Genomic DNA, 12,847 nt, shown 5'->3' with positions numbered 1-12,847 from the left:
TATATTTAAACAATGGTATTTAAAGATTTAATTTGAAGATATTTGAACAATTTAAAAAATATTTTTTAAAAATTTTTAAAATAATTTAAAAAAGTTATTAAAAATATATAAACAATTTAAACAATGTTTATAGTTATCCTTAGAAAAATAAAAGAAACATCAACAAGTTTTTAATAAAAAAATGTAACAAATTACTTTATTAAATTGCTATATTAAAGTCATATTTAAATAGACTAAACAAATGAATTTACCAAATAATGATTTTTTGTTTGCTGTGTTATTTGTCTGATGGTGGTGATATTTTTTGTCATGCTAAAAATTTCATTTTTAACTTTCAAGTAGTAAAGTTGTACATCTTCAACTTTTTCTGCTAGCAGTAGAGTATCGCTTAGCTGACTAAATGTTGATTGATTTCATCTTCAGTCAAATATATTAAATTTACAATTGAATCTTTGCATATAGCTTTATAAAACTGCCACGCATTTTGAATAATAACTTTTCTTGCTTTAACCTTTTGCCATGCTATTCTTATTAAAGTTCCTCCTATCCTATCATTGGCTCCTTTTCTGTTGGCAGTAGCAAAAAAATTCCACTCGAAAGTTGGAATATTAAATGTCACTTGACACAACTTCAGGAATTTTACCATGAAGGGGTTTTTAAATTGAGAAAATGGACCATCACTTCACAATGTTACTTTGTGTATAATTAAATTGGTTGTGTAAGCCTTTAAAAAATATATTACAAATCCTATACATCCCTCAAAGATAAAAATAAAAGATATAAAAATTGAACTGCTTTCAAGGAGAACACTGATGTATGTTTTGCTGTGATCATTTTTATCTGTTAAATAAGCAACCATATTTTTCAAATCTTTACCATAAACAGCAACAGTGAAGATTGATATTTGAGATTGACTCCAATAAGCACTTTGAACTTGTTCTTGATGAGTACAGCAGTAGTTTTGACTAAAATTAAAGCGTATTAATAATTCACCATCCATAATGTTATCTATTTTGTGGCAATAAATAGACGCTTGGTGGCGTTTAATTAAATGGTGAGTTGAGGTTTCAAAAACTCTGTATATGTTGCATACAAAGACTGTTTGATCAATCCCTGCTTAGACGATTTGTAACCTTGTCTTTGTACCAATTTATGTAACTGACTTCTATGCATTCTTCGTTTTGCTCTTTGGGTGGTGGTAGTGTTCGGTTGTTAGGACAGTTAGCACAAAAACACATAACAGTAAGGGGCAATCTGGAGTGAGAAGCTGCAAAGAATCCATTTGTTTACCCAGTTTGTGTTATAAGGTTCAAAATTAAGGTTCGAGGGTAAAGCGTTGCATATATTAATAAAATTTTCATGAATTAAACAACAGCAGGTTTCAAGAGGCGTCTCTGAATATGTGAGTATTTGAGTTAGACAAAGTGCACAAAATTTAAAAAATTTTATTTTGCTACCAAATTCTTCTGCATACACGGCATAACATTCCTTTAATTTAAGTAACAAGTAACATTTTTGAAATTTTTCACCATCAATTTTTATAAAGTCTTTCATACCTGGAGTCCATTGAGGGGTTTCTTTGTGGTTAAACTCTCGTCCATGATTAAATACACTAGAAGATAAACGGATGCGCTTTTTTATCTTTGATATATCTAGTAAAGAGATGTTCGTTTCTATTGCTAACTGTTTGATGACATAATCTGCTTTTCGTGGCAACTTTGGTAAAGCCAATTTAATGCAGTTAACAGCATGCTTTTCTGACAAACTCGAATGATAGACGTGTTTTTTCATTTGATTAGAAGAAGAACAAGGAATATCAATGATACCTTGAGCTTTTGGAAGATTTCTGTGTTTACGCTGTTGTAATTTAGCAAGCTCCTTATTTTTCAATTCTTGCTCTAGCGTTGATTGTTGGCAACAAATATTGCTTGGTTCTTTTTCTATTTCTTTTAATTCAATTTTTTTTCTTGCTCTATAATCTTTACAAACTTGTTTGTGCAATTTGGGACTTTAATATTTATGTTTCTTGTATTTTTATGTAGAATATGTCAAATAAGTTATATTTTAAATTAGTTTATAACCTTTCAATAAACAGTTATATCAATTGCTTAAATTACTTTTTATAACACGTGTTTTAATTAAGATTTTTTATTTTTTTATTGTAATAGAATGCAGACATTTTAACAATTATTACAACAATTAAAAATTTAATAATAGTGAAAAATACATTGAAAGTAATTAATATATAAAATATATTACTAGTTAAATAAAAAAATAAACTTAGAGTGTAATAAGTTTGTTTTTTTTATCAGTTAAATAATTTTATATTTCATCAATGTATTTTAGAGTGTAATATTTTTATATTTAATTATTAGTCCGTGTAATTATTTTTTTTTTTTTTGCCTTTTAAAAAGCATTGCAGTTTGTTATGCAATTAATTTTTATAAAAATGACTGTGTTTTTTATTTTAGTTACATTTATAATTATATTTTTGAGAGAAAAAATTACACTTTTTTTCTTCCTTGTTATTAAATCTTCTTCCTTAACGCATTTGAACACCTATACAATGCATTTAAACATCGAAACATCTGTCGTGACAAAAAAGAAACTGCATTTTACTTTTTTCCAGACAAGGAAAAAAGTAAATTTTTGTTAATTTTTTTTTACATACATATCCATTTTCAACTAAAATGCTTTTGCTAAATATTTTCTAATTAAAATTTGTTATAAAAGTCACAGTCGTGACGATGAAAAACAGCTACTTTTTTTTAGTAACATACCAACTAATAATTGAGATAATAATAATATCACTTATTAAAAAACTCAATTAATCACTAATGTTTATTCTGAGAATTAAAAATTAAAAAAAAAAAAAAAAATGTTTAACACAACTCCATGTTAAAAAATTCATGTTTTTATATCATAAAATATTAAAAATTGCTACCAAATTTTAAACATCTCCTACACATGCATAAAAATAAATGACAAAGTGAAGATATTTTTTTTAGATGCACTAAAGTGTCTATTAGTTTATTTTAAAAAAAATCTATTTCTAATTTAAAAACTAAAATTCAGTTTAAATATTTTTGAATTATGGCAATCTTATATGGAATGATCCGTATATATATATATATATATATATATATATATATATATATATATATATATATATATATATATATATATATATATATATATATATATATATATATATATATATATATATATATATATATATATATATATATATATATATTAGGGTGACCCAAAAATGCAAAAAAAAAAAGGTTTCCTATCCATTATACACCATATAAAGGGTCCCTCCCAAAACTATTTCCTTTCAAATATGTTGGGAACAGCTTCAAGTAAAAATTGAGTTTTAATTCCAAACATGAATTTTGGTAAAAATGAAACATTTTTAACTTGATTATGAAAAAAATTAAATTTGAAACTGTTTTTTGAGATAATAAACTGATTAAAGAAATATCACTACAATTATTTTTTATCATCATTTATTTAACATAAGTTGAGACGGTGGTATTTTTTTTGGGAAAAGCTTTCTATGCCTTTGGAAAACCAACAATATATTCTGGCATTGATCTACATTGTGGGATGTATCAATATATTCTTGGATAAGACCAATGTTTCTTTCAGCACAATCATTAGTGACACTTAAACCACATATAAAGCTACAAAAGTCTTTATAAGATTTAAGTTCCTGCAAGTCTCTCTCAGTCCGATACCACTCCCTTACAACACTAGTGGTAATAATAAACAGAAGTCAACTTTCTTCTGCAATTAAGTCTTCAGTTTAGCAGACTCTGAGATGGATACCCTCCCTGGAGCCTCTAAACTTAAATCTTTCTTGTTAGATACAGGGAATGCAAGTAGCTTTCCTATGAAAGACATTATGTTAGATCTGTCAAGATCAGGATCAGCCAACGCCATAGTAACACACTTTGAGGAAATATACCAAGTATGGTTTTGAAGGCTTTTTAATAAAGCAAAACCAACATCATAATACCAATCCTTTTAGATGATTTTAGCAGCTTTGTATGAATCTAGGTCATCTATTAATGCATGTTCAGATTTGTTGGATTTAAGTATTAAAGGAGCAAAGTATAGGGCAACAATAAAGTTAGCCTTAAAGACTCAAATCTTCTGATCATCACTCAGGAAGTTAATAATAGGAGATGTAAAATCCAGAAGCTCCAAGTTGATGCTCTCACACATAAATCTGGCATTATGGTTAGCACCTGGTTAATACAAACTAGTTTTTTCAAGCTTGGGTAAATTGACATTCATATAGAATGCAAGGTATTTTACCAAGTGTTTATAATCATTCCTAGGAAAAATATTATGCTCAAGGGAATAAGCAATGAATTTCTTAGACTTGAGATTTAAACTGTAAAGATCACTTCCAACAACCAGCTCACTTTCAGGAAACTTCTTGAATTTTTTCTCAGCTCATGCTTTCCTGCTTTACTCCTGCTTTAGGTTAATAACTGTTCATCCAAGCGTGCTTTAAATTTTTATACATCTGTTTAGATGGTCCAACAGTTTGCTCTTTAAAAATAGCTTTAATGCCCCATTTTATATGGATCTCTGCAATAAGAAGTAAATCATTGTTTCCAAGAATCTGATCCAAGAAGTAAATCATTGTTGACACAAGTGCCGACACAAGAGCCAGAGAATCGATTGTCTTAAAACTCTGACTAAAGTTACAATTGCTCCTGATTTCTTTCTTTTGTTTAAAACTTTTGCGTCAGTAAACACAGCAATGGTATTATCTGATATTTTGAAATATTCTACCAGGTTCTGGAGTATAATAGCCATATCATTAGCTTTTCCATTGTCAGCAGAAACAACTCCAAGAAGTAAATCACTGTTTGACAAAAATTCAGGACTTGTAACTGATTCTGCTAGTCTATCAATAAGAACTCTTTTCCCCGATTCTACTTTAATGTGCTTTACTTCATTGTTTCCATATACTCATTACGAATTTTACAACCTAAAGATATTTTTATCTTTAAATTTAATAACTTTATCAATCAGCTATCTAAAATAGATTATTATATTATCACAATCTAAAAACTAAAATATTAAAACAGTATAATTTATTACCTTCAAAATGGATTAGTTTATCTCTGGTTATCCTTAACACTGTGATATCTCCTTCAAGATAATTTAAAATTCTGGAGATGAACAGAGTTTGATCTCTTATACTGATACCAGCTCTCATACACATTGGTGTGGTTGCTGCAATCAAATCCTCCCTAGTGATCTCTTTGTTTACTAGTAAAGCTGAGGGACCAGATCTGTGTCTTGATTTAGGTCTATCAGGTTTATCAGCCAAAGTTGGTTTATTTTTAAAGTCAGGCTGATAATCTTCTTTATTAGGGTACAGCTAGGCGGAACCTATCAAAGAAGTTTTTTAGTATGAAGAAATTAAAATTTTTTATCTCTTGCATGAAATGATATTAAAAAGGATGGGGGAAGAGAGAAATGACTAAGAAATAATTAAAAGATACTAAAAAACATTATACCTGATGCTGATTTTCTTTTACATTTTTTAAAAGCCGGTTCATCTTCTTCACTGGTATAGTCCTGATCTTAACTCTCTGGATCATTAGGAACCAACCAATCTGTTGCAGCTTTTTTCAATAGCTCTTCGTGTCTAGTGTATCTGTCAATTCTTCTCTTGATCTAAATAAATAAAAACTTTTGAAATTTAGTATATAAAATATTTATATATTTGACAAATCATTTTTAGTTTCATTAAATGTTTAATACCCTGGTTGAACTCTTCATCAATGCAAGTACTGATAAACATTTTTTTGTCTTGTCTTTGATCTTGAAGAAAGTCTAGGTCTTCTTTTATTGTAGCCCTGTTTCTTGGAATGTAAATATCCTGACATATGGTGTACTCAAACTATTGAGAACTGATGTCAAACAGGTTATCTGTCATTATCATGAACTTTTCTTGCTGCTTTTGAGATGCATTTGGTTTCATTTTAAGTGTTTTTTCATTACAAACAGCTTTATATTGCTTGTAAATTTCTAAAAACTTGTTTAGTATGCCTAATTCTGAAGAACATAGTTCAGAAAACCACAAGAGGCCCAAATATTTACAATACTCCAGAGCAAACAGTATTCTCCAGTTACAACATTGCAAGGTCCATCAGTTCCTTTGCACTTTATATATCCAGAAGATGTCTTTTGTGTACAAGCAAAGTTTGTTCACAAAGTTTGTGCACAAGCAAAGATTGGTCTGAATCTTTTAACCCTGGGAGAAATAACGTACAAAAAGTATATAATGACATGACCATTAGTAGGCAATTGCCTTCTAAGTAAAGAGCTCACTGGAGTTTTAAGGAGATAGGCAGGTCTTCTTGGGTTTTAATTGATTGGCTTTACAGCTCCTTTTTTAGCTTTAGCTCTTCCCATTTTTATGAAATATTTAGATGTTTGAACAAAGAATTGATTTAAACATTTATAAAGTTAAATATAAAAATTAATAAACTGTGCTTTTAACTTGATGGCAGACAGTAGTAGCGATGGGTTCTAGGATATAGGGCAAGGATAAGGGGGAGAGGAGTTGGTAAGCATTGTCAATATGATTATGAATAGAATATTATGAATAAAAACAAACAAAAGTATTTTTATTGTGCATCAGCATTATTCTACTATTTCCTCTGTTTCGTAAGCTTGAACAGGAAAATGCTGTCTGCTGAAATTCGTTAAATAAATCGATTTTTAACATTATAATACAAGTATTTTTTATAATGTCTGAAATAATCATATCAAATATCTTATACATTGTACAAGACAACGTTTATTGTAAAAACGTGTAAAATATACCTGTTTATAAAATAAAAATGCTAATTCCTTGTAAAAAGAGATTTTTACTTGTAGCTGTTACAAGCATCCAGCATACTTAGAATTTTGCCTGTGAACTCATACTAGGTAGCAAAATTCATAGGACACCTTGGCTAAATTTTTGTTTGCATTTTTGGGTCACCCTAATATGAATATATATATATATATATATATATATATATATATATATATATATATATATATATATATATATATATATATATATATATATATGTATATGTATATATATGTATATATATGATATGATTATTTATATATATATATATATACATACATATATATGTATATATATATATATATATATATATATATATATATATATATATATATATATATATATATATATATATATACATACAGTGTGCAGAAAAAGTTCCCGTACAAAAATATAAACAGAAAAAACAGAAAAAGTTCCTGTATAAGACGAGAAACAAATTACACTTTAATTTAAAACAAAATAATACTAAAAGAATAAAAAAATACTAAAAGAATACAAAAGAAAACACACTATATATTGAAAGAAAACACCATACAGATAATTTTTTTAAATCATACTTTTGAACGGGAAGTTTTTCTACACTTTGTATAAATATATATGTAAATATGTCAATTATGTCAGTGTATTTTACAAATAGATAAATAGATATAATATTGCTCAATGTTCTTAAAGAACAGAGCAATAATAAATAAGTAAAAAACACTTATCTAACTTTTTTCTTCTACTTGAAATTTACCATTGCTGGATCATCAGGAAGAGTCTTTCTCTTGTACTCTTCCTAATGATCCAGCAATGATGAAACTTCAAGTAGAAGAAAAAAGTTACACATGTGTTTTTTACTAATTTATATATATATATATATATATATATATATATATATATATATATATATATATATATATATATATATATATATATATATATATATATATATATATATATATATATATACACACACACACCTCTAAAACAGTTTGTTTATTTATGATATGTCTACTAAATCCCTCTGTATCTCAAAACTAGATATGAGTAACTTATACCACTATGCATCTCAGGGGCTCATATATATGTATATATATATATATATATACACATACAGTGTGCGGAAAAAGTTCCCGTACGATTTGTATAATGATATAATATACTTAGATTTGATGTGTAGAGCATTTTATTATATAACTATATTTAATTTTTTTTTGAGTATAATGGAAGGTCTTTTTGATATTGGCAAAGCAAACATAAAAGAACAAATCCGTCAGAGTATCGCTATGCCTAGAAGCAAAAAGACTATAATGGAAGATCTTTCATTTATTGAATATAAGAGTAATGAAAGAGTTCAGTTCATTAATCACATTAGAGATAAGGAATGAAAAGCTAGAGTTGAAAGGAGACTGGGGAGAAATACAAGGTATGAAGAATACAGGAAGAAAATGGCAGTAGATGGTGCTTGTGAACACATAATTGAAAATTAAGAAGATATCACTGTATGCCTTGAAGTTGGTAAATGCCTTTATGTTACAAGCCCAGAATTTGAGCATAAAGATGATCTTCTTTTAGTAGTTGTGCAACACTGTAAAAGCACTGATCAGGTTTTAGTTATACAAAATCTGTTGGAGTACTTTGAAGTACTCGACCAAGTTTTTGCAGTTTGTACTGACATTACTACCACAAATACAGGCAGATTAGATGGAACAATTTTGATTTTAACAAAAATTTTAAAAAAACCACTGCTTTGGTTAATGTGTACACATCATATTTACGAACTTCACATTAAACATGTTTACAAGGCTGAGATTAAAAGTAAAGATCCAAATAATAATAACTTTATTCCAACTTTAGGAAGCAATGGGAAGAATTTTTGCCATTAATTTCTGCTTCTTATGCTAAATATAAATTTTAAGAGAACTCACTAATATTTGGTTGAGGCATATACAGTTTGTATTTTGAAGCAAAGAGTTTTATAGAGTTTTCTTTGAATGACACAACTTTTCCAAAAGACAATTACAAGCATCTTGTAGAATATCTTGCTTTTTATTTTAACATCAACTCTGATGAGTAGTTTAATAATAAATTTTAAAACTTATCAGCCTGGCGCCTGTCATGCAGCTTGTTTTATGGCAGATTCCATATATTACCTAGTTTTTAAAATTTCATCACCAGTAATTGATTATCTACATGAACAACAACAAAAAAATATTTTTAAAATGTGTCTTATAATCAGAATTTTTCATCCACCCATGTCTTTGAAGTCTAGTCTTGCTAAGCATTCTGTTTTAAATAACTTAAGTGCTTTCAATAAGGCACAAGTTTTACAAAAAAAAAGGAACTTAAAGGCAGGTAATGTGCTGTTGAAGAGTATGCAAGCTCATTCTTGGCACTTGTCTCCTAAAACAGTTATTATGGTTTTAGCTGATTCACGTCTTGATTTGCAAACCAAATCAGACATTTTATAAACTTTGCTTTAGTATAAAGTGCCTGAAATTGAACTTATAAACTTTGATAAGCCTTCGGTTGTTGTTCTTAATAACACTCAATTGAAAGATTTGATTACAGAAGAAAGTAGGTTTATTTTTATAAAACTGGATTTAGTTAGTAAGATTTTTATAAAACTGGATTTAGTGAGATTAGGTTTGGTTACATACCATTCATACTAAAGCCAACTTAAAGGATCTTGAATCTTACAAAAACTTTCTTCTTTTTTTTATCAAAAACTTAAGTGTCACAAATGATTGTGCCGAAAGAAATATTGAAACAATCCAGTAATTTGTTTTGCTTATCTCAAAATGAAGAACAACGACAAAATATTTTATTGGTAATTAGACAACATCACAAAATAATATCTACAAATATGCCCTAGAAAGACTTAAGCCATTTTTAATAAATATATATTCAGAAAATGAATTTATGCAGTTTTCTTTATTTTTATATACCATTGTTTTTGAAATTATAACGCAAAAACTGGTATAAATGTCTTATTGGCATGAAACCTTAGTTTTACATAAAGCTTTTCCTCTTAGACTTTCGAGCTAAAATTTTTATGAACTTCTAAGTGAACATAGAACAGCTTTTCACATAGTGGCATTTTAAATTCTAAAAAAATGTTAAAAAAAAATTGTAAAAAAAATATATATATATATTGCCCATTTACAAATGTAAGGACTATTTTGTTTTTTTTATTATTACCTAATGGAAAAATTTTTAAGATTTGAGGGCCCTAATGATAGATTTTGAGGGGACCCAGTAGCTACAGCATTATATATATATATATATATATATATATATATATATATATATATATATATATATATATATATATATATATATATATACACACACATATATAGGGTTGCTTGATTATTTGAAAACAGATAAAGAAGTTTTGAAATTGATATTAGATGGATTAAGCCAACCTTTTGATTTTGATCCGAGAGAAGGTTAGTTTTATTATAGAATATTTAGTGTAACTTTATGTGTCACTGTTGTAAAAAATGAAATATTGCTTGATGTCATGACCCAGAAAAATCCATTGCGGAAATTATTGTACTATCATTGGTGGTTACTGGATGTAAGTCACTAAATCTGATTACACCGTCCATGGAAGAAAATCCATTTTCAAATTAGCATAAAATTGCATTAAAAAATCTGCAATATATTTAACTCTAAAGCAATAAAACTTAATTTTTTATAACTTTCATCCACTTCATAAATATTAATAGGTGGTGTTAAATAAGTTGTCTTAGGAAGAAAATAAAAAAAAGGTTGCATTTTTTTAGTTTAAAAAAGAATACTTCATATTCAACAGCAGCCATTTCATGGTAAACAACTGGCTGGGAAATGAGTGACTTTGCTTTGAATAGATTGGTCCAGCAGCACTCCTTACCAGCTGTTTCCATTATTGACACACTAAAAAATTCCGGACTACTGAATGAGTGCGAATTTCATAAGTGCGAACTGGCATAACTGCATAATGGCGTAAGTGCAAACTGGCATAAGAGTGAACTTGCATAAGTGTGAATTAGTTGAAAAATCTCGCACAAGTGCAAACTGGCATAAGTGCGCCGAAAGAATTTGCAAACATTGGCATAAGTGCGAACTGGCATAAGTGCAAAGCAGTTGTAAAAACTGGCATAGGTGCAAATCGGCATAAATGCAAATTGGCATAAGTGCGCCAAAAGAACTTGTTAACATTGGCATAAATGCGAACTGGCATAAGTGCAAATTGGCAATTTTATTCGGTGCACCTATGCCAGTTTTTGTCACACTTTTATGTCAGTTTTTGCAGCTGTTCTGCACTTATGCCAGTTTGCACTTGTGCCAAAGTTCGCAAATTCTTTTGGCGCTCGACGTCCCAATTTAAACATATGCCAGTTAGCACCTATACCAGTTTTTGTAACACTTCGCACTTATGCTATTTTGCTTTTCTTCAGCCTCCCGGAAAATTTAATGATGTTGTCCATGCTTGTTTTGGCAATGCCCTTAATAAAAGTTTTTTTGAAAAAATTGAGCAATTCAGAGTCTCGTATTTACAATTTGAACCACCAACACTCTATTTACAACCATTTACAACTTGGGCGCCACCAACACTCCCAAGGTTCATGCTGTCATTCACCATGTTCTACAATTCATCCAACGCCACAATAGCTCTTTGGGAATTTTTTTAGAGCAATGACTGAATCAAAACTGAAGCGCTTTATCTTTTCAGTTCACATTGACAAAGGTACAAGAAACCAAGCAACCACCCAGAGTATGAAGATAGACTGCAAAGATGCATCACAGACTTCAACAGCAAAAAAATTGATTAGGAACATTACAAATCAGTTTAGACATTTTTCTCAAGAAAAAAAAATTGGAATTGAAACTTTGTCAGAATTGAAGAAAATTGTTATCTACCAGTGAATTTACTGCATAAATATTTTTGTTTTGTTTTTTGGATGAATAAAAATTCTTGAAACTAACTTTGTTAGTTTCTTATCAACTATGTATTTAATGCGATTTTATGCAAAATTTGATAATGGATTTTCTTCCACCGACGGTGCAACCAGATTTAGTGACTTATATTCCAGTAAACACCAGTAGTACAATAATACTCCCAAAGGATTTTTCTGGCTCATGACATCAAGCAATATTTCATTTTTTTACAACAGTGGTACGTATGTATGCGTGTAAATGTGTTTAGTTAATTTATTACTTATTTTCTGGTACAAATTTATTTTATTTAAACAAGATTAAGGATTTATGACTTTTTTTGTTATTATTTTGCTTCTTTTTTTTTTCAGGTTTTGAAACGCCGTTATTTAAAACTGGATTAACATCTATGACGATGTTAACGATAGGCTGTATGGTTTCAGGCGCTGTTAGGAACTGCACATCATTTGGAGTATTTGTCGACATAGGAGTTGAAACTGATGGTTTAATTCCAAATCGTTATATGTTGCCAAATGTTTTAGTTGGTCCTGGTGATCGAGTTGAATGTAAAGTTTTAGGTATCGATACCGAGAGGAAAAGAGTTTCTCTTTCTTTAATAAAAAAACTTTCTCTGGAATTACGTTTGCAATAGAATAAATGTTGTGATTTTGACGAATGTATTTTAGTCGTAAAATAATGTGTGGTATGTATCTTTAAAAAAAAAACTTCTTGAATTTTTTTATTTAAAACTTTGGGCTTGTAGTTCTTTTAAACCATTTGTAAAATAATAATTCAGTTTAATAACTTTTTTTATATATAAAAAATCTTATGGTTCATTAGTTTTTTTAAGGTAACCTAAACTACGGACTTATCTATATTAACGGACCAGTGACGGATTCAGGGGAAGGGATGGGGGATAGATTTTCGGAAACGCAAATTTGGTACAAAATACAAAAACATTTCAAATTTCCCTCCACACCAAAAATTCTTGGATCCGTCACTGTGACGGACTGCAATGTTTGCTTAAGATTAGAGTAACTTTGT

The 12,847-nt window shown here is 28.7% G+C and overlaps 1 protein-coding gene across 1 annotated transcript in view; it reads left to right on the top strand.

Annotated features, from left to right (window-relative positions):
- LOC136079276 (S1 RNA-binding domain-containing protein 1-like) overlaps nt 1-12,598 on the top strand; it is a 45,615-nt gene extending 33,017 nt beyond the window's left edge. Inside the window, exons 14-15 of the mRNA XM_065795005.1 lie at nt 10,243-10,332; nt 12,175-12,598. Of these exons, the coding sequence (XP_065651077.1) occupies nt 10,243-10,332; nt 12,175-12,455 (371 nt within the window). The 3' untranslated portion in view covers nt 12,456-12,598. The remainder of the gene's footprint in view (nt 1-10,242; nt 10,333-12,174) is intronic.
- Nucleotides 12,599-12,847: the final 249 nt, after the last annotated feature.

The sequence above is a fragment of the Hydra vulgaris genome, chromosome 04 (assembly GCF_038396675.1).
Source record: "Hydra vulgaris chromosome 04, alternate assembly HydraT2T_AEP".
Classification (NCBI taxonomy): Eukaryota; Metazoa; Cnidaria; class Hydrozoa; order Anthoathecata; family Hydridae; genus Hydra; species Hydra vulgaris.
This window is presented reverse-complemented; position numbering and strand designations above follow the sequence as displayed.